At 48.6% G+C, this 23,728-nt stretch overlaps 12 protein-coding genes across 12 annotated transcripts; 7 read left to right on the plus strand and 5 right to left on the minus strand.

Moving 5' to 3' along the window:
• Window positions 1-112: 112 nt before the first annotated feature.
• Window positions 113-711, plus strand: B0J16DRAFT_415753 (uncharacterized protein; the record flags this gene model as incomplete). The annotated part of the gene is made up of 1 exon (XM_046133544.1): window positions 113-711. Exon 1 carries the CDS (start codon window positions 166-168, stop codon window positions 709-711), a length of 546 nt encoding a protein of 181 aa, XP_045980994.1. The 5' UTR covers window positions 113-165.
• A 199-nt stretch (window positions 712-910) lies between these two features.
• B0J16DRAFT_373174 (uncharacterized protein) lies at window positions 911-1,531 on the minus strand. Its single transcript, XM_046130517.1, has 2 exons — window positions 1,163-1,531; window positions 911-1,109 (listed from the first exon to the last, which is right to left on the minus strand). The coding sequence occupies exons 1-2, from the start codon at window positions 1,445-1,447 to the stop codon at window positions 1,029-1,031; spliced, it is 366 nt and encodes a 121-aa protein (XP_045980995.1). The 5' UTR covers window positions 1,448-1,531; the 3' UTR covers window positions 911-1,028.
• A 283-nt stretch (window positions 1,532-1,814) lies between these two features.
• Window positions 1,815-3,520, plus strand: B0J16DRAFT_373175 (Aldehyde/histidinol dehydrogenase; the record flags this gene model as incomplete). Its single annotated transcript, XM_046130518.1, has 5 exons — window positions 1,815-2,210; window positions 2,258-2,745; window positions 2,802-2,885; window positions 2,932-3,047; window positions 3,099-3,520. 5 exons carry the CDS (start codon window positions 1,815-1,817, stop codon window positions 3,431-3,433), a joined length of 1,419 nt encoding a protein of 472 aa, XP_045980996.1. The 3' UTR covers window positions 3,434-3,520.
• Window positions 3,521-4,076: 556 nt separating this feature from the next.
• On the plus strand, window positions 4,077-5,688 carry B0J16DRAFT_363392 (cytochrome P450; the record flags this gene model as incomplete). Its single annotated transcript, XM_046129876.1, has 4 exons — window positions 4,077-4,259; window positions 4,312-4,693; window positions 4,745-4,941; window positions 5,011-5,688. The coding sequence occupies 4 exons, from the start codon at window positions 4,077-4,079 to the stop codon at window positions 5,686-5,688; spliced, it is 1,440 nt and encodes a 479-aa protein (XP_045980997.1).
• Window positions 5,597-8,357, minus strand: B0J16DRAFT_149529 (heterokaryon incompatibility protein-domain-containing protein). Its single transcript, XM_046122027.1, has 2 exons — window positions 8,137-8,357; window positions 5,597-8,088 (listed from the first exon to the last, which is right to left on the minus strand). The coding sequence occupies exons 1-2, from the start codon at window positions 8,288-8,290 to the stop codon at window positions 5,777-5,779; spliced, it is 2,466 nt and encodes an 821-aa protein (XP_045980998.1). The 5' UTR covers window positions 8,291-8,357; the 3' UTR covers window positions 5,597-5,776.
• A 744-nt stretch (window positions 8,358-9,101) lies between these two features.
• Window positions 9,102-11,080, minus strand: B0J16DRAFT_288716 (transmembrane amino acid transporter). The gene is made up of 3 exons (XM_046124197.1): window positions 10,537-11,080; window positions 10,054-10,483; window positions 9,102-10,006 (listed from the first exon to the last, which is right to left on the minus strand). Exons 1-3 carry the CDS (start codon window positions 10,724-10,726, stop codon window positions 9,211-9,213), a joined length of 1,416 nt encoding a protein of 471 aa, XP_045980999.1. The 5' UTR covers window positions 10,727-11,080; the 3' UTR covers window positions 9,102-9,210.
• Window positions 11,081-11,282: 202 nt separating this feature from the next.
• On the plus strand, window positions 11,283-12,975 carry B0J16DRAFT_400765 (pyridoxal phosphate-dependent transferase). Its single transcript, XM_046132545.1, has 3 exons — window positions 11,283-11,961; window positions 12,017-12,718; window positions 12,775-12,975. The coding sequence occupies exons 1-3, from the start codon at window positions 11,467-11,469 to the stop codon at window positions 12,904-12,906; spliced, it is 1,329 nt and encodes a 442-aa protein (XP_045981000.1). The 5' UTR covers window positions 11,283-11,466; the 3' UTR covers window positions 12,907-12,975.
• A 305-nt stretch (window positions 12,976-13,280) lies between these two features.
• On the minus strand, window positions 13,281-14,888 carry B0J16DRAFT_363396 (succinate-semialdehyde dehydrogenase NADP+; the record flags this gene model as incomplete). Its single annotated transcript, XM_046129877.1, has 3 exons — window positions 13,281-14,280; window positions 14,332-14,701; window positions 14,774-14,888. 3 exons carry the CDS (start codon window positions 14,886-14,888, stop codon window positions 13,281-13,283), a joined length of 1,485 nt encoding a protein of 494 aa, XP_045981001.1.
• Window positions 14,889-15,267: 379 nt separating this feature from the next.
• Window positions 15,268-16,740, plus strand: B0J16DRAFT_373180 (FMN-dependent dehydrogenase). The gene is made up of 2 exons (XM_046130519.1): window positions 15,268-15,605; window positions 15,666-16,740. Exons 1-2 carry the CDS (start codon window positions 15,457-15,459, stop codon window positions 16,690-16,692), a joined length of 1,176 nt encoding a protein of 391 aa, XP_045981002.1. The 5' UTR covers window positions 15,268-15,456; the 3' UTR covers window positions 16,693-16,740.
• Window positions 16,741-16,840: 100 nt separating this feature from the next.
• B0J16DRAFT_400768 (ArgJ family protein) lies at window positions 16,841-18,285 on the plus strand (the record flags this gene model as incomplete). The annotated part of the gene is made up of 2 exons (XM_046132546.1): window positions 16,841-17,283; window positions 17,355-18,285. The coding sequence occupies 2 exons, from the start codon at window positions 16,841-16,843 to the stop codon at window positions 18,283-18,285; spliced, it is 1,374 nt and encodes a 457-aa protein (XP_045981003.1).
• Window positions 18,286-18,292: 7 nt separating this feature from the next.
• On the minus strand, window positions 18,293-19,280 carry B0J16DRAFT_343901 (lactam utilization protein lamb). The gene is made up of 2 exons (XM_046128122.1): window positions 19,030-19,280; window positions 18,293-18,981 (listed from the first exon to the last, which is right to left on the minus strand). The coding sequence occupies exons 1-2, from the start codon at window positions 19,155-19,157 to the stop codon at window positions 18,345-18,347; spliced, it is 765 nt and encodes a 254-aa protein (XP_045981004.1). The 5' UTR covers window positions 19,158-19,280; the 3' UTR covers window positions 18,293-18,344.
• A 304-nt stretch (window positions 19,281-19,584) lies between these two features.
• Window positions 19,585-23,598, plus strand: B0J16DRAFT_288728 (putative urea amidolyase). Its single transcript, XM_046124198.1, has 4 exons — window positions 19,585-19,740; window positions 19,804-19,923; window positions 19,983-23,266; window positions 23,328-23,598. The coding sequence occupies exons 1-4, from the start codon at window positions 19,670-19,672 to the stop codon at window positions 23,558-23,560; spliced, it is 3,708 nt and encodes a 1,235-aa protein (XP_045981005.1). The 5' UTR covers window positions 19,585-19,669; the 3' UTR covers window positions 23,561-23,598.
• Window positions 23,599-23,728: the final 130 nt, after the last annotated feature.

Below are 23,728 nucleotides of genomic sequence, written 5' to 3' on the forward strand. Positions count from 1 at the left end.
ATCCCGGGAAATGACCGGATTTAACATATCATGAAACAACCAACAACATAAAACGACACGAGACAAACAACCAAACTAACTCAATTTAATATTCACTACAGTCATAAAACACCCTATCACCAAATTTGCACTCTACCACAATAAGAATTTCATCCAATCATCACAATGGCTCTAGAAGGCAAACTCAGACAAACCCAGCGCTTCATCACAACACACAATGAAGAAGGTAAAGCAATAGTCGACACAACAATCGACTCCAACGCCCCCTTCTACGCCCTCCCAAACAAAGAAGCCCATTTCGCCTTGGGCTATGCCACAAAGCAATTCCCTGCAGACTTGTCATCAGACGTGGCCTCCTATCAAGATTTCCTCAACAGCGCCCCAGGCCTGAGCGTATCGACAGGCACAGTTTTGAGATACGTAGATATGTGTCCCGGTCACATGTCGCCTATGCACCGCACTGTCAGTCTGGACTATGGCGTTGTGCTGGAGGGTGAGGTGGAACTTATTTTGGATTCGGGCGATAAGAGGGTGCTCAAGAGGGGAGATATTTGCGTGCAGAGGGCCACTATGCATGCTTGGAGGAACTGTAGCGAGACGGAGTGGGCCAGGATGTTGTATGTGCTTTTGCCGTCGACGAAACCGATTGTTGAGGGCAAGGAAATGGGCGAGGACTATGGTAACATGGTTGGTGTTAAGGCCTCTGAGTAGACAAATTGCACAGAAAACATAAATTTGAAAGCCTGTCATTGCTATTTTATTCTGCCGAAACTGATTGCGTGAATTCCTTTTCTTATTCAAATCGCAGAAATCAGATTATCCAATGATCTACACAATGAAAACATGGTTCTGATAACCTGTTTTCATAGGTTACTCGAGGACTAGATTTGTTTACAGAACTAAGTAAAGGCTTTAAGATATCTAAGTTATCCCGATTCAAAGCCACCGTCATGGGAAAAAAGCAAAAAGCACAACTATCCATTGTAAACTGAATTCCAAACATTCAAATCAAATACCCGTCGCTATCTTTAAAATTCACCACCAATAGGATATTTCCAAACCTTATCCGTAAACCTCCCAACCGAAGCCCTCCAAGTCTGCGCCGCACCCTACACCAAAAGTCAGCCAAATCCACTCCAAAGCCCCTCAAAAATCAACTTACCGCATTGAAATTCAATCCTCGAAACATAGCAGTAATGAAGAACAGCTCTGGCGTGCTCGTGTACACTCTCACGCCATTGATATGCTCCGGATCGCGGTTAAGCGGCCTGTAAGAAGGAACACGACGATGCGGAAGGTCGAATTCGGGATGGTCCAATGAGTTTGAAGGAGATTGAGTCGCTGGTGATTCTTCACGCGATTGAGAATGGTGAAGTTCGTAGTCTCGAAGAACGGCGCTGTGGAAGGACCCGTTTTGAACGTGCGTTTGGGTTGTTGTGGTCGACATCTTGAGTGTTGGTGATGATGGAAAGAACTGGTGATGGAGTCAATCAAGGTCTCTTGGTATTATCGAATGATCTGAAGTCCAATTCTAGGCCCCTTGCTTACTTTAGACGGAAGACCCGGAGTCGGCAATTCAAGTTCGCGAGCAGTGACCTCCACTCGGGATGTGGAGGAGGACGACACTCCCCAATTACAAACACCCGAACCGATGGACAATCCGGGGACCCCGGATCGACCTGAACTTTCCTCTTCTGAGAAGTGGGCGTCAAAAAAAGGTCCCTGAATTTATTACTTCCGATAACTAAACAAATACTTGAAGCCCTCTATTTACCGTATTGCAAAATCAAGATAGGCGAACCCAAACATCTACAATGGCAAAACAATTCTCCGCAATCCGCTCAGCGGCAGTCGATGGTCGTCTCCATAACCCAATCTACCGCAAAGACCAACTACGTTTCCTGCACAGCTCTCTAGCCGACAATGCAGCCTCTATTCAAGATGCTATCGCCAAGGATTCCAAAAATCAGACTTCAGAAGTAAAAGTCGAGTATTGTCTCGCTTTGCAAACTATTGCAGATGCGTATAACTCAATCAACCCTGATCAGCAATTGGAAGAGGAATATTCGGTGAAGAAAGGACAGGATGATGTTACGGCTCGGGAGCCGGTTGGCGTGGTTATCATTGAACCTGCGAATCATGCTTGGTTTTATGGCGTGATTTCCGCTTTGGCTGTTGCTATTGCGGCTGGAAATTGTGTTATTGTCCAGGTAAGTTAACATATGAAAGAAGAAGAGATTGGTTGCTAATTATATAGTCTGAGAACTCTCTGCGGGAAACACCAAAGCTGGTCCTAAATCTCATCCAAAACTCTTTAGACAGAGATATCTTTGCCACATCCACCCAGCCCATCACACCAGAAGATCTCAACACTCCCCATATTCTCGTCTCCCAAAATGGATCAACCGGCCCTATCCTACGCAACCATCTCGTCTCAGATCCCCAAGCTCCCGTGATAGCTTTCGTCGAGCGAGACGCAGACATTGCTTCCGCTGCACAAGCTTTAGTATCAGCACGCTTTAGCTTACAAGGCAAAGCACCCTACGCACCTGACGTCGTTTTGGTTAACGAGTGGGTTAAAAAGGATCTGCTGAAGGCTCTTGTACAAAAGTCTACTGAGGTTCTTGCGGCGCCGGCAAAGGCGAGGTCTGTGAAGACGGGGCTGAGTAGAGAGGTTGAGAAGGATGATAGTGTGCATGTTGTGCTCTCTGGGTCGAATGGGGTTATTCTTGATGTCCAGAACAGGTATGACTTGGAACTCTCACAAGGTTGAATCCGTGCTAACTACTTAGATCATCGAGTTTGCTGAAACAGAAGGTTGAGGAGACTACTTTGATTGTTCACTCCGTCACGAGTATGGACGATGCCATTGATGCATCAAGAGAGTAAGTTGCTCAGACCCTTTTAGCTTATTTGTCTAACTCTATCTAGTATCGGTTCTTTGGCCGCAGCTTATGTTTTCACCACACCCTCAATGGCAAAGTACACATGTCAATTCCTCGACACAGCAGTTAGCTACGTCAACCAAATCCCCACACAACTCCTCTGTATGTCCTTGATCCCCTCGGCCCTCACAACTCGCCTGCTAACATCCTCAGACTCCCCCATCGCACCAGCTGGCTCCCCTCCCCAGGCCAACACCAACGCCATATACACTGAAGACCTCTTCTCTCGCCCTAAGCCGAAATATCTCAGCAAATCAAGCACAGACGAGAAGCTTACCAAGATTCTTGGTACTTCGACTGCTTCTGATCTGAGAGCGCTGGAGGTGGAAGCTACGAGGAGGCTTCCTGAGATGAAGCGACGACTGAAGGGCACGCAGCTCGGTTTCTTCGAACAGGGTATTGTCACAAGTTTGGTGTTTGTGTTGACGACGCTTGTGTCGGGGACGGGATTACTTGGTTATTATGGAATACGATATTGGCGGTCTTGAGGGGGTGGTAGGACTTATGCTTAATTTGAATATAGATCTTTAGTATTATCTGTCTCATCACATCTTGAGTAACTACCAGGTTGGCCTGAGTCAAGGACTACATCGGAACTTGTAACTAGTTCAATATCACCAAGATTCCAGCCATAGAGCTCTCAACATCGCTCTGCTGGCATACCTTGTAAAAGTCTTTCAAGCCAATCTGAGGTAAGACCAAAGGTCCCATGCCTCTGTAACACTTGGCAGAGGTTTTGCATTGATTCCTTCTTGTAGATTACGAGCTCAGCTGTGATGCAGGTGGAACTTTGGGCTCTTTATATGCACCAGGTTCGGTGCAGATATTTGTAGCCAGTCAGGAAAGGCTACTTAGCAACCATCTTATGATCGGCATCACTCTCGCAAAATACAACCGTAAAAGGTGATTATTTTCATACGAATATGCAGCCACGCTCAATACTCCTAATCACAAATACGAAAGCATTATGAAATTCAGAGAAGCTGCGCAGAAGCGCAGCTCGGTCGAATGGGGGTTTCTAACAGTTCGACGGACTGGAGCGTTCCCACAACTCTTGCACGCATATAAATACCCAGTGTGCGGACTGTTGTCAGAACCACGCCTCCCTTGACATGACAGCATACTCTCAAGATGCTTTTCTTATGGATTCTCGCAGCTTGTATTTTGACATGGCGGCTATATGTCTCTCACAGCCACTTTTCAAAAGTACCAAAATGTATCCCCTGGTCAAATGGCCGCTTCACGCCATACCTCCTCACCCAAATCTCGGCGATTTGGAACAGCCCCAGGACCATTGGTGAAGCTTATCAAAAGGCACATCTTCTCCCTCAGCAGCCACGATTCCTTAAACTAACACTATATCCAGTATAGCAAAAGTGGTCTTATTTGCGCCTTTACTCTTCCCTTCAGTCGTCCAGAGATCCTCCTCCCTCAAACCCACATCCGCTGGATCATTTCCCGGAACGATAAAGTTCTAAGCCCAACCCCTGTCCAACACGAAATCATTGGTGTCAAGTATGCGTTTCTTAACGCGTCTATAGAGAAGGACTTTGTGGCGTACGATATTCTTCACGTTAAGTTGAATAGACATCTTCCGCGAATGGTACCAATGCTTATGGAGGAATTGGCTTCCTCTGTTGATGAGGCATTTGGACCGGATACAGAGTGGAGAGAGATCCAGGCTTTTCTTCTTGTTCGGCGAGTCCTTCTGAAACTTACTACGTTGATGGTATTTGGCGGTTCACTGAGTAAGTTACCGTTGTCTTTATCCTTAAGCCGTATCACTAACAAATAATTAGGTGACAGCGAAGGCCTTCTGGAAAATCTCTCCAAATTCTCAACTGCAGTCGTACCGAGCGCTGTAGCCCTATCCCTCTTCCCGCCCTTCCTACAACCCATTTCATCTCGTCTTACTTCAATCTTCAACCGGATTTACATGAGAAGAGCCCTCAGAACAATTCGCCCAGAAATCGAACGAAGAATCACAGCAATGGGAGTAGGCAATCTCGAAGATATTCCACAAGATAATGTCCTGACCTGGCATATCGAACAAGCATTGCGAAAGAAGGAGCCTCGAGAAGGGTTATCAGATGTAATAGCCTGTCGTGTTTTCGCCACCATGTTTGCAGCTTTGGAATCCACGACATTAACAATGACACACACGCTCTTTAACCTTTGCGCAACTGACCAGGCGAAAGAAGTTTGGAAAGCTTTGGAAGAGGAAGGCCGTTATGCCTTCTCTGCAAAGGTCGACCAATCCACGGTCAATAGCCTCAAATATGCAGACAGTGCTATCAAGGAAACTCTCCGGTTACATACCGCCATCAAAGCCCTTTCAGTACAGGTTATGCAGCCTGCAGGTCTAGATCTCAAAGGCTACAACATTCATCTTCCCCAAGGTTCACGCGTTAGCGTCTCAGTTTGGGGGATTCACCACGACGAGGATATCTATCCTGCTGCCAATAACTACGAAGCCTTTCGCTTCGTTCAGGATGGTGGGAACAAAGACTCGCTACTTTCGCCTTCTGAGAATTATCTTTCTTTTGGACTTGGCAAACATTCTTGCCCTGGAAGGAACTTTGCAGCTATCGCGACAAAGTTGTTCTTGGCGTATCTAGCTGTACATTACGATGTGGAGGCAGTTCATGAGAGGCCCATCTTCATAAGTCTAGGACATCTGCCTCTGCCCCCGGTGAGGGGAAGGTTGAAGATACGAAGGAAGAAGAACCCTGGACAAGACTAGTCCCACCATGTATCGTTTTAAGCTTGGCCAGTCGTCTGCATATCAGCATTGGAAGAAGGTATCTTAGTAAGTGACAAATAGAAGGTTCTCAGACAAGATTGAAAACCTGCTTATGATCCGCATTCTCACCAAGGGCATCCAAAACCTCTCCATGCATAATCCCCGCAACAAAGCACTCCCCTATAAGCTCATATCTTAATTCTTCATCTTTCTTGTCAGCCGGTCTCACCAAATATGGCACATTGCCTCCGTCAAGCAATACAATGACGTCTCCCTCTTTAGACATCCAAGGACATAGTCCAAACAGCCCAGAAGTCGTGATAAAGAAGCAAGGCTCTATACAAGTGGGCAACTGCTTTGTGCTGTAATATTTTACCTCAGCTTTGGCGCTGGGTTGGAGGACTTGCAGAGCAGACCGGTCGGCATAAGCCCAATGGGAGTTCATATGGTCCCCGTATTTCATGTTGCATTCTTGTATATTCTTTTGCAGAATGTCGCCCGCGGTATTCCTTCGAGCCCAAAATGGTGTAAGGCCGCATGGGTCGATGATTTGATGCAACACTTGGCATATCTCTTTTTGGTTTTGAGATGTGTTTTGGTAAGGATACATGTGTTCGATAGGTACACAGCTAATCTTTTTGATCTCGGTAATGCGAAGGCCTGATAGTCGAAGAACCAGATGATCCGCCGTTTCGAGAAGTGTGAGGTCTGGTTTTGTGTCGCCACTTGCCTTGAATTTGAATAGAGCGTTCAGGTTCGCCTGTGTCCATTTCGAACTCCCCTTGCTGTCAACAGACCAAGTAGGTCGACTGGCTGGTAGTTTTTCGGTAACTTGTCCGACAGTCTTGACCCATGTTCGTGTTGGCTGACAATGTATGAAAGATAGAATGTCCAGAGAATTATGCTCGCGGATCCACCAGCGTGTGAAGTCCGCAAAGACACGCTCCTTTGGCTTGTCGTAATTCGGTCTAATTAAATCATCCAGCTGTGATACATCGTGTGTCTCGTCCGCAAAGGTAAGCAACGCAAACAGCTTGTCCCTCGAATCAGTAGCCTTTAGGTCAAGACCAGAAAGAAAGACTTCGAGAATACCTGACAGCTCGTCTGTATTCTGTACCTCAGTGGGTGTGTTGGGAACCTCTCTCGTCCTTCCCTTGGGCTTTAAGGTCTTCCAGATAGGGGCCATCGAATGTTGCTGTGAGGCGACATGTGGGTTTTGGGTCGCGTAGTCAGGTTGCTGGAGCCAATTGCTTACTTGAACAACTTCTTCCCATGGAACTTTCTCTGCTGAGCAGTGAACCAAGGGGAATCTGGCAGATAGTGCTTCCTGAATCACCCATACGCGAGAGAACCAAGGGTTCTCGTAGAGTGAACTCATGAGGAACGAAAGCTGGGTATTTCCATACCAGCCTGCCATGTCAATGATCGTTCGCGACCACGTTTTCAGGTGAATCTCAAAGACCTCGATCATCCCTTTGAAAAAGACCTTGCGGCCTTGCTTTTTCAGCTCTTCTGCAAACGTATTGATTTCTTCCAACGGCGTCGAATGCTTGGTCCAGATGCATGAGCACGCTTCGCCACCTTGACATTCTTCGGTGTTGTAGTTGCAAATATCTCGAACAAGCTTGAGACACGCTTCGATACCCGGATTATCTTCACCCAGCCAGATGTGGACGATCGCGGCTAGTGAGTAGATCTGAGCCATCAGGGTTACTTGTTGCGCTCTTTCTTCAAGGTCGTCCTGGTTGATACACACAGCATCGACCCAGATCACTAGTGTTGTCTTCTCAGATCGTAGCCGACGAAGAGCCTGGGCGGCGGATTTTCCAATACTAAATGACACTCCATCATCAGCTTTGCCTTGGTTCGGAGACAGTATGATCTCCTCGCGTTCGCTAGAGTCACCCCAACAGTATGACAAAGCATGGAATCCAATGCCCATCACGTCGGCGTCTTTAAGACTGACTGTACTGAAGGAAGCGCTGATTGCGTCGTCGAAGGCTCCTGGTCTGACATTTAGTAGTCGAATGTCTTGGTGTTCGATATCCAAGATTTGGGAGTAATGCGAGGTATTGGACGAAATTGTAAGAGCCTCAAGATCCTCGGGTAGCTCTTCGGCTTCGTACTCAATCTTGATACTGCCCCCATCGACGATGTTTGTCCAAGCCATATACATAGCTCTCGGAATGAGCTGTATAATATCGCCAGGCCGCAACGCCTCTACCCAGAGACGCTTCCTGGGTCCGAGCCAAACGCCCCATCGTTCTGACCATTCTTCTGGTTCTTGCTCGGTTAGGCGATTGTTGTGGACCAGAATCGTGCGAAGGTCGCCGCGACTTTCTGGGCGTATGACGGTAGTGTCGAACCATGTGTAAGAGACATCTGCGTTATCTGCCCAGCCTTGAAACAGTTAGTTCTTTACCCCTGGATAGAGAGACAAGTGACTACCTTGATCTCGAGATATCCCTCCAAATGTAACTGCGATGACCCTCTTGGCATCCTGCGGTACTTCGAGCTCCACATAGGGCTGCTCAGGGCAGTGATCGTGAACTTGGATGCAGTCCCTACGCTCTACAGAGCATTCTTTGTTAGTGGAAGTCATGTTCGGATCATAGCTTCTCGATTATCCTGGTCCATTTCGAGAAGACGAAGTTGAGACATTTAATCAGTCTGATGCTTACATGGAGGGAGCCAGCTGGCCGTTGGCAATGCTGGCTGAGGTTTCATCAGTTGACTGGTCTGCAGGGATCATACTACAGGGCTGAAGATTATTCTGCAGGGTTCAGTGGGCGCAGCGCGATCCTTCTCGAGGGCTGAAGGGAAAGTTGGGGGCCAACGTGGAATGCCATGCTCTGGGTATGAGGAGTGATGTTCACTGCAGATTTTAGAAAGAATACTTCCTCGAGCTGTTGGTAGAGTGAATTATTTGAAGGTTTGGTGTTGACGATTCGCGATGGGGCAGAAACGCACCTTCTTGTACAGAGTAGTGGGTACCTATCGACTTGTTTGCTGCTTAGGTACCCACTCCTTGTCCCGGCAATCAACCAGACCGGGGTAGTAACGGAATTAGTGCTTCTTTCCTTACCCTATACTTCCAAAGCAAGAAACTCCAGTTCTTGTGGTTACCAGTGTGTTGTGTAATGGAGGTCGACTAATGGATGAACCATTACTCCAGTGGTATCGAGATCAGCGATACGTATCTTCTCGGATATAGTGTATGGACCAAATTAACCCTGGAATTGATGACGAAATAACAGAGGCTATGCCGTTGCTGAGAAGGCATTCGCATTAACAAATGCAGGAGTATGTTACACAGTCGCCGTCGAAAAGAAACTCGTCATGAACATGTATCACTTATGGGGATAAACAGTGTTATTTGTTCCAACTTCTTCATTAACTGATACCAAAAAGCCTCCCAACAAGGTAAAATTCGCTCTCAATATTACTATAGAAACTCCCAAATACTAAACAGGTGGCCCACAGTGTAGTCTTTCCCACAATCCGGATCCCCACGCTTGTTCATCATACAGATCCACTGTTATCAGCACAGCTAAATGCTGAACCAATAGTCTTCATAGCATATGCTTCGCGAATAGCAGAAATGACGGCATAAAGGCCCCCGACGGATACGAAACAACCCAGAAGAAAGAGAAGCCAGTGAAACCAGTACTTGACTTGCTGGAATGCAGTTCCCCGGCGGTAACCAGCGTAGTCGTAGATGTACAGATACGAGGGGAGAACGATCGTCAAAGGAGCAAACCCAAGAGAAGCAGCCAAACTGAGGAGGAAATTGAAGATGGGCACTCCTCCGGCGATAGCGAATGCAGTCGCGCCGAGCCCGACAGTGCAGCTGAACCAGATGGACCAGTGAACCCAGGTATTGCTCTGGAGGTGGGAAGAGTCTCGCAGGATGCGAACAAACAGATACTTGGCCGCGATATGCACATACAGTGCACCGGTTACGAGCAAACCGATGAATGCAATCCCGTATGAGATCTTCTTCACTAGTGGGCCGGCTGAGCTGAGGGAAGGGGACGCAACCCAGGTACCGCACCAGCGATAGACGACCATTGAGAATGTCAAGTACGAGGCAGTGACGATAGTCATGCACACATAGAGAGACTTCTTGTATTGTTTCGGGTCCCTCATCTCGGAGATGACAGGTAGGAAAGCAGTAGAGCCAGCGCTGGAGACAAAGATGGTTGTCACTGCGTTGATGCCTTGGATAAAGGTCGGTGTTGCGATGACAACGTATCCGAGTTCGTAAGGCCCTTCTTGGGGAGCTGCTACTGGACGATCTAGTTTAGTGACGCCGACACTAGAAAGGTTAGATGTTTTCCGTGTACTAGGAGGATTTGTACTCACACGACGATAAAGACAGCTACAAATGTAGCTGCGAAACCAACCCAAGTCAACCACCCAAGATTCTCAAAAGTGCGAATACTCGCCAGCCCAATGATGACGAGCGTCACAATGAGAAGGAACCAGTTGGTGCAAAGGGCATGAGTCGACACAGCATTCAGAGCCGTCGCTGCACCAACCATACCGGATCCTGCAACGATAACCCAGGTGATGATGAAGAGTCCTCCGACAACCTCACGCAGCACCTTTCCGCCCACGACTTGGGCCATATCGGCGACAGAGTGGCAACCCGAGTGGCGGTTACGGAAGTCGCCCATCAAGACAGCAGCATAAGTGTTGACAGCACACCAGCCGACAACATTGACAGCGCCGGGGAATGCGCCGAGAGCGGCCAGTGCTACTGGGATGGATAGAACTCCAGTCGCGAACATGACTGAGGGTCATTTGTCAGTAGTGCCTCGCTGGAGAGGAGGACAGAGGACATACTCTTGAGGAAAATGATCGAGGCCCAAATCCAACCAACCGTGCGAAAGTTGACATCTTGGCCCTCTCTGAAGACCTCAGCAATACCTTCATGCGCAGTTGAGTGATTGGACAAGATGTCTTCTTGATTCGAACCGATCTTCTTCTCATCCGAGCCTGAGCCCGAGGAAAGCATCTGTTGATTGATCGCCATATTGTTAACAGTCAGGTATAGGTGAAAGTGATGATAGATGGGTACTGCGAAGGAAATGCTGGAAGAGTCCTTGAATTATATAAAACAAAACATCTCGGACCAGCGATGTTGTATTATACCAAGCCCAGACTTAGACAAGATAACTTGATGTGAGAAACACTGCACAGACCAAGATACCGCTCATGTACAGTAGATTGCGTGCATCTAGGCTCTCGCTCGACTCTAGACTAACGTACCCCATGGGGATCGCTTATCTTGAGAGCCGTATCGCTCGACACTAACATACGTTAGGATTAGACCTTGAGATAGTAACTCACCGAGGTGAATGATGGAAAGTCATTGGATGGCTATCTCGGAGCCGTTGTCCATATCTTTGCCTTTGGCGTTCGGAGGGTAGTTAAGATTTCGGACCCGTCTTTGATAGGCGTTGAGATGTGGAGATTAGCGCGTCACTGCTATGCTGTATTTTCGGAACCGAAAACAATTTGGCCGTTTCCAACGCCGGTTGGTTATACATGCTTCAAGTGTTGAGTTATACACCCGTATACTACCAAATCAATTCTTTTCGATGGAAAGCGGAACGGATACAATGTATTTGCAGCTGGCGGTCTTGTCTGGCCACCCATACGACTATAAACAGAACCCCCAAAGGCTATGTTTAGATTCCTTTCTCGACAAGACATCAAAATCCGCTATTCACTATAGTTCAATTCTTATTGCCTTACTATACTCTACTCATAATGGCCCCTCACGCTGAAGAGCTGGTTGCATCTTCTCCTGCCTCCAAGTCACGCTTCCATGCTTCGTCTACCAGTAGTGCGATCCAGCTAGAAAGCGAACGCATAGCCGACATCTACGCACCCATTCCCACCGTCTTCGCCCGCGCAGAAGGTGCCCATGTCTGGGATCCCGAAGGTCGACAATATCTCGACTTTCTGTCTGCCTACAGCGTCGTCAACCAGGGACATTGTCATCCTGCCCTTGTCAAGACCTTGGCAGAACAGGCTTCACGACTCACCATATGCTCTCGCGCCTTTTATAGCGATGTACTTCCCAAGTGGGCCGAAAAGGTTACAGATACCTTTGGCTATGAGAAAGTCCTTCCTATGTGTACAGGCGCTGAGGCTGTTGAGACTGCGGTCAAGATTGCTCGTAAGTGGGCTTATAAGACGAAAAAGGTCCAGAAAGATGAAGCTTGGGTGTTTGGTGCGCAGGGTAATTTCCATGGACGTTCTGTAAGTGTGGCATTCAAGATGATCGCACGGATCCAAGGCTAACGGTTCGCGACAGACGATTCCAATCACCCTCTCAACCGACCCTAACTCGAGCGACAATTACGGACCTCTTCTCCCGAATGTTACCTCATACAACCCAGATACAGGAATGCCAATCCGCTACAGCAACATAGCCGACTTGGAAGCTGTCCTTGAAAAGTACGGATCCAAAGCTGCCGCCTTTATTTGTGAGCCCATCCAAGGCGAGGCGGGTATCATAGTTCCCGATGAGGACTATCTTTCACAAGTGGCTGCCCTGTGCAAGCGACACAATGTCCTCTTCATCTGTGACGAAATCCAAGCCGGTATCGGTCGAACAGGCCGCATGCTTTGCTCGGAGTGGGCCGATATCAAGCCCGATATGGTGACGTTGGGTAAGGCACTGTCGGGAGGACTTTACCCCATGAGCTGTGTCTTGACGAGCACAGAAATTATGTCTGTAATGGAACCAGGTACCCATGGCTCAACGTACGGCGGCAACCCTCTCGGCTGCGCCGTGTCGATTCGTGCACTCGAAGTCATGGAAGAGGAGGATCTGGTCAACAAGGCCGAGAGGCTTGGCCGTATTTTCCGCGAGGGCCTGGCGGCAATTAACTCGCCCATCCTCAAAACAATTCGCGGCAAAGGTTTGCTCAATGCGGTTGTGATTGATGAAGAGGCTGCGGGCGGTAGGACGGCAAGGGATTTGTGTATTCTGCTGGGCCGAAAGGGTCTGCTAGTAAGGATGCCTTTACTCTATTCTTTGCCCGACTTAGCTAACATGTTGATTCATAGACGAAACCCACTCAACGAGTCATCATTCGGTTTGCACCTCCTCTAGTCATCTCAGAGGTTGATCTACGAAAGGGCATTGCTATTATCGCCGAGGCACTCAAGGAGTTGCCTACGATGGAGACGGATTCCTAGGCAGTGTTGTTGGTGTGGAAATAGGAGTCATACCCAAAGTAGACGCTTGTATATAGATTATCAATTGAGACTGTTGTAAAAGTATGATTGAGAACTCCTCATTAGTCCTGGTGGATTGTTGTGAGTTCCACCTTGAGTTCGTTGAGTATAATTTGTCTTGTTACTTTCACTGCTCACGTTGAGCTTCTCTTTACCTCCATCCCTGATTTCAGAGGTCAACCACCGTCAGTAAGGCCTAAAACCGTCTAGTATAGATGAACGATGCGTGAAGATACTTCTGTGGCTTTCTTGTGACTTTTATTATAGGAAACAATAGTATGAAAGTGTGCAATCAATCTATTTCTATCAGGACGAACTTGATTCGAAAGTTCCCTCTAGTCAGATTTACTATAAGTCATCGTCTTCAATACAGTATACTCCTGCACGCCATACTTAGATCCCTCCAACCCATATCCCGATTCCTTAATGCCACCAAATGGACTCGCTGCATCAGCAACGATGGGTGTATTCACTCCGATCATGCCCAGTTCCAGCCTTTCCGACACTCGCTGTATGCAACGAGTGTCTGTTGACCAGATATAACCCGCTAAGCCAACGCTGACCGAGTTGACCCTTTCCACCAGCTCATCTTCTGACTCAAAGGAAAATATGACAGCAACAGGACCAAAGAGCTCTTCTTGTGCAACTCGCATGGCAGGTGTGGCTCCGGTGATGAGTGTTGGTTGGTAAAATGATCCTGGACCATCTACTTTGCCGCCTCCAGTGATAGAAGCGCCTTTAGACTTGGCCTCTGAGATCCATTCATCCAAACGAGATACTGAACCTTGATGGATAAGAGGACCGTGGGTTGTTCCCTTGTCAAAGCCACTGCCAACCTTGAAAGTGGTTTGCATTATCTTGGTCAGGCGATTGACAAACTCATCGTAGACTTTAGCGTGGATGAAGAAACGGTTTGCGCAGACACACGTCTGACCCGACCCACGAAACTTGCAGACTATAGCCCCAGCAATAGCTGCTTCCAAGTCGGCATTATCAAAAACAATGAAGGGTGCATTGCCGCCCAATTCGAGGGATAGCTTCTTCAGCGTCGAGGCGCTTTGCTCTGCAAGAAGCTTTCCAACTCGAGTTGAACCCGTGAAGGAGACCTTCTTGATGATGGGATGAGTAGTGAGGATCTTTCCAACTGCTGGGGTATTCTCAGTTGATGCGGTGATGACGTTAAAGACACCCTTGGGAAACCCAGCTCTACTAGCAAGCTCGGCGAGGGCCAGTGCTGTCAGAGGGGTTTCAACCGCCACCTTGCAGACGACGGTGCATCCTGCAGCGAGTGCAGCACCCGCCTTTCTTGTGACCATGGCCGCTGGAAAATTCCATCTGTTACATGGCATGTTAGTATTTCTCCAAGTTCCATCCATTGTTACTTACGGAGTGATCAGCGCGCAAACTCCAATGGGCTCTCTGTGAGTAACAATGTGCTTCTTTCCACATGAAGAGGGAATGGAATCGCCGTAAATTCTCGGTGCTTCCTCGCTGAACCATTCGATCAAAGAGGCAGCAAATTGTACTTCTCCATTACCTTCGGCAATTGGCTTCCCGTTCTCCCAAGTGATGAGTACCCCAAGATCATGACTGTTTTCAATAACAAGATCATACCACTTGCGCAGAAGTTTAGATCGCTGTCTACCGGAAAGCCGACTGTACTCTGGCAGCGCTGCGTAGGCTGCGTCGATGACAACGGTTGTATCTGCCTGACCAAAGTCTGGACATTGGGCGATCTTGGTATCGTTGGAGGGATCTATTGGATTATGAGTGTTGTCAGATGATTGACCATTGTGTTATTTCGTACTACGGAAGGGAACGAACGTACCGTGAACATCAAATACCTTCCCAGACTGAGCTGTAATCCAAGATCCGTCCACGTAACATACCCCAGACTTGAGTAAAGACGGGTCTCGAAGCTTGTGCCAATTAACATTGTCCATGTATACTCTATCGTTGGTAGCTGTTATTACCTGTGGTGGTGCCATTCTGATTGTAGCCTGTACTCTGTAGACGTGTAGATTCAATAAACTATCTACGAAGCATGAGATTAATTAAACGCTTCCTTGTATCGAATTGGACCAATATATTATCATGTACCCATTTGTTGAACATATCTCATGACCAAGCGGCCCATGATGATATTGTGTCGGCTCCGAAAGCTGTTCGCTCAACTTACAGTCACGTCCGGTCTTGCCCATATCAGTCTAGTACCAACTTTCAACCCCTCTAGACGGGTCCGAAGCTTAAATCGGGGCTTGAGCGTAACCTGTACCATGGCGCAATCTAGAACCATGTATCAACGGACCTTCAGGTCCGCCTCGGACCCGTCAATGGAGCGGTACACTATCGCGGAGACGGCTCTTCATATTCACTCAGCGACAGGGGACCGAAATAACAAGTCATGAAGGAAATAAAGCTAAATGGAGTTATTATTATAGTAAGCTAGGTAAGCTTTCTATCAGAATGCATTTATCGCACACTATCGACCCCCCTCTTTAGCCAGTCATAATGCGTCAAAGTCACCCACCAGATCCTGTCTGCGTCAATGACATACAGGATATCGCAAAGTCTAAACTGAGCTCGGCTGTTTGGGAGTACTACACCACTGGCGCAGACGAGCAACAAACATTGGAGAGAAACGTTTCCATATACGATCGGTATGTTTTTGTTGTATTCTTTTAAACAAACAGTTTGAACTGACCACTTGTTGCCTAAAGAGTCTTGCTTCGTCCACAGGTTCTGCGTGATGTTAGCAATGTGGACACACGCACGACAATCTTTGGGAAGACCTATGACTTTCCCATCGCTATAGCTCCCAGCGCCTACCAGAAGCTCGTCGGAGAAGGTGGCGAAGTGGCTCTAACCAGAGCTAGCCATGCTCTAGGATCCAACTTCATCCTTTCTTCCAATGCGACGACCTCCCTCGAGGATGTCATGAGTGCCTTACCTCCACGAGATGCGTCTTACCCAAATCCGTGGTTTCAGCTCTACTTTCTGAGATCTCGAGAAGCCACAGCACGTCTGATTCAACGAGCGGAAAAGGCTGGCTATGAAGCCCTGGTCCTCACCGTCGACACGGTGGTACTTGGAAACAGATACCATGAGCGGAAAACACCACTCACTCTTCCGCCTGGTCTGCGCATGGCGAATCAGGATAGCGTCAAGGCCGGCGGTGTCTCGAAGGGACGGCTATTGCTTAATGCGAGAACAGCAAAGGAGGCGAATCAGGTGATGGAAGAACATGGAGACTTGATAGTCGATGCAAGTCTGAGCTGGGAAGAAACGATACCATGGCTGCGATCACAAACCACCATGAAAATTATCCTCAAGGGAATCATGGTGGGAGACGATGCAGCGAAGGCAGTTGAAGCGGGTGTCGATGGTATCATCGTTTCGAATCACGGAGGACGACAACTTGACGGCGTCCCCTCGACTCTTGAAGTATTGCCAGAGATCGTGGCCGCGGTTGACGGCAGATTACCCGTTATGTTCGATGGAGGCATCCACCGCGGCAGCGACATCTTCAAAGCTATAGCTCTCGGTGCGGATCTGTGCTTCATCGGAAGATCAGCTCTTTGGGGTTTGGCGTATAATGGACAGAGTGGTGTCGAGACGATTTTGCATATTTTGGAAAGAGAATTGTCGCGTACCATGGCTTTAGCGGGAGCGAAATCTGTTAGACATATTTCGAGGGACATGGTCGGAGTTGCAAGGAGGAATGGGTTTGGCATCGCAAAGCTGTAGAATAGAATCTGAATGTATTGGGAGTGGCTATAATAAGATCTGAGGTGTATATATAGAATATGAAGACTGTAGTAAACTGATATAAATTCTGCAATTCCCCTTTTACCATCCTCTACCATTGCTCCCGCATGTCCCAGACGACCGCAAAATGAGGGCCTTTGTTCGTTTTCCAAAACCTGGCCACGCCCGTTCTTACAGTACAAGCTGGATTCCCGATGACAAGCTCAAGTATGTTCCCTCAAAAGGCCATTACCCCCAGGGGTTCAAAGTCTCGGGCACCTTCATCGGCATAAAGCCCAGCAACATAATCAAGCCAGATCTGGCCTTTATCGTATCTGATCGTCCTTGCGCAGCAGCAGCAGTCTTCACCAAGAACAAGTTCCAAGCTGCTCCTGTTACCTTTAGTCGCTCCTTGCTACAGCGGAAAGGCGGTATTGGGTTTCATTCTGTACTTGTCAATTCGGGTTGTGCAAATGCCGTGACAGGGAAAGGCGGTCTTGAAGATGTCGAGGCTATGGCCGATGAGGCCAATCGAGCTGTTGGGGTTGAAGAAGGTACCATTGTTATGAGTACTGGAGTGATTGGACAAAGGTGATTGATCTACTTCCTCCAAGGTTTACCAGCACGATAAGCAAACAGCTAACAGCAACCGTCCATACTAGACTGCCTCTTCCCAAGATCATTGACAAAATTCCCCTTGGATACCAGAACCTTGGTTCTACGCACCAACATTGGCTGGAGTGTGCAACAGCCATCTGCACGACTGATACATTCCCCAAACTCTTATCAAGGACCTTTTCACTGCCTTCGTCACCTTCAGTCAAATACTCTATCACTGGCTTAACCAAAGGCGCTGGTATGATCCGTCCTAACATGGCTACTCTGCTTGGCGTCATCGTTACAGATGCACCGATCGCTAGCAATATGCTCCCGGTGCTACTGAAAGGGACAGTAGATAAGTCATTCAATAGTATCACCATCGACGGCGACACGTCCACAAACGACACAGTGGCCTTGCTAGCTAACGGTGCTGCTGGTGGTCAGCAGATAGATTCGGAAGATTCACTAGACTACAATGCGTTCCAGAAGGTGTTGACAGATATCAGTACCGAGCTTGCCCAACTTGTTGTCAGGGATGGAGAGGGCGCTACCAAATTCGTTACCATTACAGTATCAGAGTCTGCGAGCGAACAAGGTGCACGCAAGATTGCCAGCACCATCGCTCGATCGCCACTGGTCAAGACAGCACTCTACGGCATGGATGCGAACTGGGGACGAATCCTCTGCGCCGTTGGATACTCTCTACTTAGTGAGCCCGGATCGTCAACGGCCGAAGGCCCCCAATCGTCAAGCGCAGATATCGACTCGAGCAAGACGAGCGTCAGCCTAGTATCCAAAGATGGAGATGATGTTCTGGCGTTGCTGGTCAATGGTGAGCCCAAGGTTGTGGATGAGAGTAGAGCAGCTGGAATTTTGCGGAACCAAGATATCGAGATCTTGGTCCAGCTGGGGACAGGCCGAGAGGAAGCAAAACACTGGACTTGCGACCTTTCACATGGGTTCATCTCTATCAACGCCGACTATCGTTCATAGTGTATAGAATTTATTTGCACTACTGTATTTAGATAAGTAAAATATGGATGCACAGGCCTTTAAGCAAACCCATTCTCCTTGTTGTATTCATCTGCCATCTCCCGAGTAATCTTGACTATTTCCACACAGCCTGGCGAATCCGAGTGACAACATATAGTCGTAGGGTTCCCCTTAATGGGCAGGTCAATCAACTCCCCGGTCTCAGCAATAACCTTGCTCTCAAAGAATTGCGAACGAACACGCTCCCTCACAACCTGGGGATCCCAAGGTGTCTTCTTCCTATCTATGAAGAGCATTCCTTCCTTGGTGTACTTGACATCAGCGAAATACTCAGCCCAGAACTCCAGCCCAGCTTCTCGTGCCGCAGTCTCCATGTTTGTGCCAGCGAGACCAAAGACAGCAACACCAGCGGGCACACCAGCCCAGACGGCGCGGGCAACGTCCATGTTGCGAATCATCATTCCGTAGAGGATGCCGTGAGGCTTGACGTGATTCAGCTTCATGCCGTGCAGGTTGAGGAAACCTTGCAGAGCGCCGACTTGGTAGATGATGTTTGCTGTGTGCTCTTCGGGTGTCATGGTTATCTCCCTTCTCCCAAAGCCTTGGATATCTGGAAGGCCGGGATGGGCGCCGACTTTGACATTTGCCTTTTTGCATAACTCTACTGTTTTGGACAGAATCAAGGGATCACCAGCACTGAGGAACTGATCAGCACTGATATACTTGAGTTGAGGCTTGACTTACTGAAACCCACAGGCAACATTTGCAAAGTCGATATGCGGGAGCAACTCCTCATCGGGGCCACAGACATAATTGCCATAACCTTCTCCCAAATCAACATTGATGTAAGCCTTTTGTCGTGGAGTAGTCATTTTCGAATGCTTTCGGTTTATTGTTTCCGTGTGTGTAAGATGAGATTTGTCAACGATGTGGATATCTGTATCATGAGAGGTTTTCAATCTGAAGCATTGAGACAACCTCAATTAAGATATCGAGACTTTTTCGGACCCGAAAATGCTCGGCCAGGATGACCTTGCTAGCTTGAACTAAGACGCCCTGTAATGATACCTGAACTTGACGGTTCCGAAACCAAAGGTATCTTCGGGGCCGTTAGCGTGGTACGTACTAATGTTCGTATCTTTACGGCGATATCCGCTAGATATGGAAGAGGGGATAAGGTAAAGCGCGTCTTTCATTCCAAGTTGAGGGAAATCGTTATCGATGTTGAGAGGATAAAGATATAACATTACCGGGCTGCTTGTATCTCAGCGCAAATACTTATCAGCAACGACTAAACATAGCGACAGCCCATAACAAACACCTATTACCCCCATATCCTTCCCCACATTAGGCGACTGTCCACTGTATTTGCCTTACCTAAGTTATGGAGCACCTCCACACGGTCCTTATTTCCAACCGTGGGGAAATCGCATGCAGACTTATCAAAGCTGCAAGGTAAGTTTGTCATTCAGTCACCCATGATATAGTTGTTTGCTAATAAACGTTTGCCTACAACAGCAAGCTGGGAATTCGCACTATTGCCATCTACACACCTCAGGATAGTGCTTCCCTTCATGTCCGTGCTGCATCTGAGGCAGTCGAGTTACACGGTCCAGCTAAATCTGCGTACCTGGACGGGTGAGTACTTGATGGATTATCGACTTCGTTCACATGAGCTTCTCTGACCTTGACTCTAGTGATCAGATAATTGAAATTGCGAAGAAGTATGGCAGCCAAGCTATCATCCCTGGCTATGGCTTCCTCTCAGAAAACACAGCCTTTGCCAGAGCGGTTGCTGAAGCGGGCATGGTCTTCATAGGTCCTTCCCCAGAAGCCATCGACTCTTTTGGTCTCAAGCATACAGCCAGGACGCTTGCTCTCAAGGCCGGTGTGCCCGTTGTCCCAGGCTCTCAAGAACTGCTCCAAAGCGAGGATGATGCTGCTGCTACTGCCTCATCACTGGGCTATCCCGTTATGCTCAAGGCAACCGCTGGCGGAGGCGGTATGGGCTTGCTCATCTGCGCAGACGAGTCTGAGGTCCGAACCAATTTTAGGACAGTCAAGTCCAGGGGTGCCTCGCTGTTCAAGAATGCCGGTGTCTTTTTGGAACGCTACTACCCCGACAGTCATCACATTGAGGTCCAGGTTTTCGGCAACGGGAAAGGAAAAGCCATCAGTGTAGGGGAGCGAGAGTGCTCAATCCAGCGCAGACACCAAAAGGTCATTGAGGAATGTCCCAGCCCATTCGTCATGACACATCCCAAGCTTCGCCAGGATTTGACAAGCTGCGCTATCCGACTAGCGGAGAGCATCAACTACGGCTCTGCGGGCACCGTCGAATATCTGGTTGACGATGCTAGTGGAGATTTCTTCTTTCTCGAAATGAACACGCGGCTGCAAGTTGAGCACGGCATCACAGAACTCTGCTACGAGGTAGATCTCGTTGAGTTGATGTACAGGCAGGCAGACCGAGAAATCGGTGGCTCAGGGGGCCTGAGTCCCGAAGAACTCTCAGTATTACAGACGCGATGTCTGGAGCCCAAGGGTCATGCTATCGAGGCCCGAGTATACGCCGAGAACCCGGCCAAGGACTACGAACCAAGCCCAGGCATGCTACAAGAAGTCTGTTGGTATGAATCCGAAGGAACACGAGTCGACACATGGATTCGGGCTGGTATGACTATCAGCCCAGACTATGATCCCCTGCTGGCAAAGGTTATGCATCACGCGTCTACAAGGGAGGATGCTGTTGCTGGCTTGGAGGAAGCTCTGAGCAAAAGCAACATCTGCGGCCCTCCAGTCAACGTCGAGTTTCTTGTTGCCATACTTCAAGACGACACATATCGGAAAGGCAACACAATCACCAAGTTCCTCGAAACCTTCAACTTTGTTCCCGCAGCCATCGACATCCGCTCTGGCGGTGCCTATACTCTAGTGCAAGATTATCCAGGCCGGCCATCAGTAGGTCATGGGTTCGGTCATTGCGGTCCTATGGATCCCGTCGCCTTCCAGGCCGCTAACATTCTTGTTGGAAACGACGTTGGTGTTGAAGGCCTCGAAATCACCCTCGACGGGCCCGACATGGTCTTCCTGAGCGATGCTATTGTGGCCATCTGCGGTCCTCCTGTTCCATTACAGCTTGACGGCGCTAGTGTTTCTCAATGGACGCGATTACATATCAAGTCCGGACAGAGACTTACTATCGGCAGACTATCCTCCCATTGCCGAGCCTATCTGGCTGTCTATGGAGGGTTCACCAATGTGGCTAAATGGTACAACAGCAAAGCCACGAACCCACTTGCCAATGTGGGTGGGTATCAAGGGCGTCCTCTACGCACAGGAGACTTCCTAAGAATACTTGACTCAAGTGAGTTGCCTGCTTTTCAAGAAGTATCGATTCCAGTGCATCTTCGACCAACATACACCGAGGACTGGACACTTCGAGTCATGAGTGGGCCCTACGAGACAGGCTATCTCACACCCGAGTACATCGAAACACTATACAGCACATCTTGGGAAGTCAGTCACAATGCTGCACGAGGTGGTATTCGACTTCTGGGTCCACGTCCAGAGTTTGCAAGAGCAAACGGAGGCGAAGGCGGCGCTCATCCAAGCAACGTCGTTGAATACGGGTATCCTATCGGCGGTCTTAACTTCACTGGCGATGAGCCAGTTATTCTCCCTGTCGACTGCCCAGATCTTGGTGGATTTATCTGCAACCTTACAGTCACCAAGGCCGACATGTGGAAGCTTGGACAGCTGCGATCCGGTGACAAGGTCAGGTTTCAACGTGTAAGTATTGATACAGCTGTTGATCTGAACCGAGGGAACCAGAACTTCATTCAACAACTGTCCTCCTGTATCAAGGGAGGGTCTTGGACGGGGGCAGCACCGCTGGAGAATGCAGCTGTATCGGAGCAGGTCTCCAACGAACCAGCTGATTTGCTCAAGGTCATTAGCCCTCACTCTGGCCGACCAAAGGTCTCGTACAGAGGAGGAGCTGATAGCTACATACTTGTCGAGTATGGCGAGGGTGGATTCGATCTCAACATGACCTGTCGGGCGTCGCGGTTGAAGGCTGCACTTGAGCAGTCTCAAGGTCAAGGTCAGAAGTCTTCTATCGTCAATATGGTCAGCTGTGCCAGCTCTCTGGCTGTCTTTTACGACTCTTTAAGAGAATCGAGGGACAGCATGTTGGCAAGACTTGTGGAAGCGGAAGAGCAATTAGATGGAGTTGGAGATGTCAAGATTCCCGTTCGACGTTTCAAACTGCCAGTCGCCTTCTCGCATGCCAAGTTGACCGATTGCATCGAGCGATACATGCTCACCCAGCGGTCCATTGCGGCATATCTTCCCGATCCTGTCAAGTTTGTGGCCGACCATAACGGTTTGACTCCCGAGGAGCTCAAGAAGACTATCCTCAAGGCAGAGTCAATTATTTTCGCGGTTGGGTTTGTCATGGCCTTGCCAGTCCTGATTCCGATCGATCCTCGTCTTCGTCTCAACTCGCCCAAGATGAATCCAAGCCGTACATTCACCCCGGAAGGATGTTTGACAATGGGAGGAAGCTCGTTCTCGATATATCCAGTCGACGGCCCAGGTGGATACATGCCCGTTGCCATGACTATGCCATGTCTCGATTTGTTCGCGTCCAAGCATGGATTCAGTAAAGCTGAGCCATGGCTCTTCCGTCCACTGGACATGATCACCTTTTATGAGGTTACGGAAGACGAATATGATGCCAAGTTGAGAGACTTTAAGCGTGGGATATATGAGTTTGACGTTGAGGATGCGGTCTTTGATCTTGCAGCACACAACAAGCTTCTGAAAGAAACATCAGATGACATCCAGCGGCTCAAGGAGTATCGCGCGCCTCATCGCGAAGCGACAGTCGCTCTCGAGAAGGAGCTTGTCGAGAAGTGGCACGAAAGTAAGATGACAACGGATGCGCAGAAGGATGGGACTGAGGTGTTATTACAAGGTATGCAAAGATCACCAACCTAACCAAACATTGATCAGGGTCGCTAATATGGTGTATACAGATCCAAACATGGAGATTGTTGAGTCTCCCATCAACGCTAATGTGTGGAAGGTATTAGTCAAGGATGGCGATGTCGTGAAGGCTGGACAGAGTCTTGTTATCCTTGAGGCGATGAAGATGGAAGTTCACGTTAAGGCTGATTCACGTTTTGTTGGCAATACGATAGAGAGGGTTTGGACGGTTCCTAGCGAGAGTGTGCATAGCGGACAGCCTTTACTGGCGATTAAGGCGTAGATTAGATAGTGGAAGTTCCAATTCAATCGTTTCAGCGCCACTTGATAAGGTTTAGGGGCCTTACATCTAGTCAATGTCATGTGATTGGCCACTCTTTAGCGTCTGTGGCTGCTAAGCCAACTGGAGAGTGTACCTAGTGCCTATAAGAGAACTTAACCCCGCCGCAAC

This window comes from Fusarium flagelliforme, assembly GCF_020744385.1.
Source record: "Fusarium flagelliforme strain FIESC 12 MPI-CAGE-AA-0113 chromosome Unknown B0J16scaffold_5, whole genome shotgun sequence".
NCBI lineage: Eukaryota > Fungi > Ascomycota > Sordariomycetes > Hypocreales > Nectriaceae > Fusarium > Fusarium flagelliforme.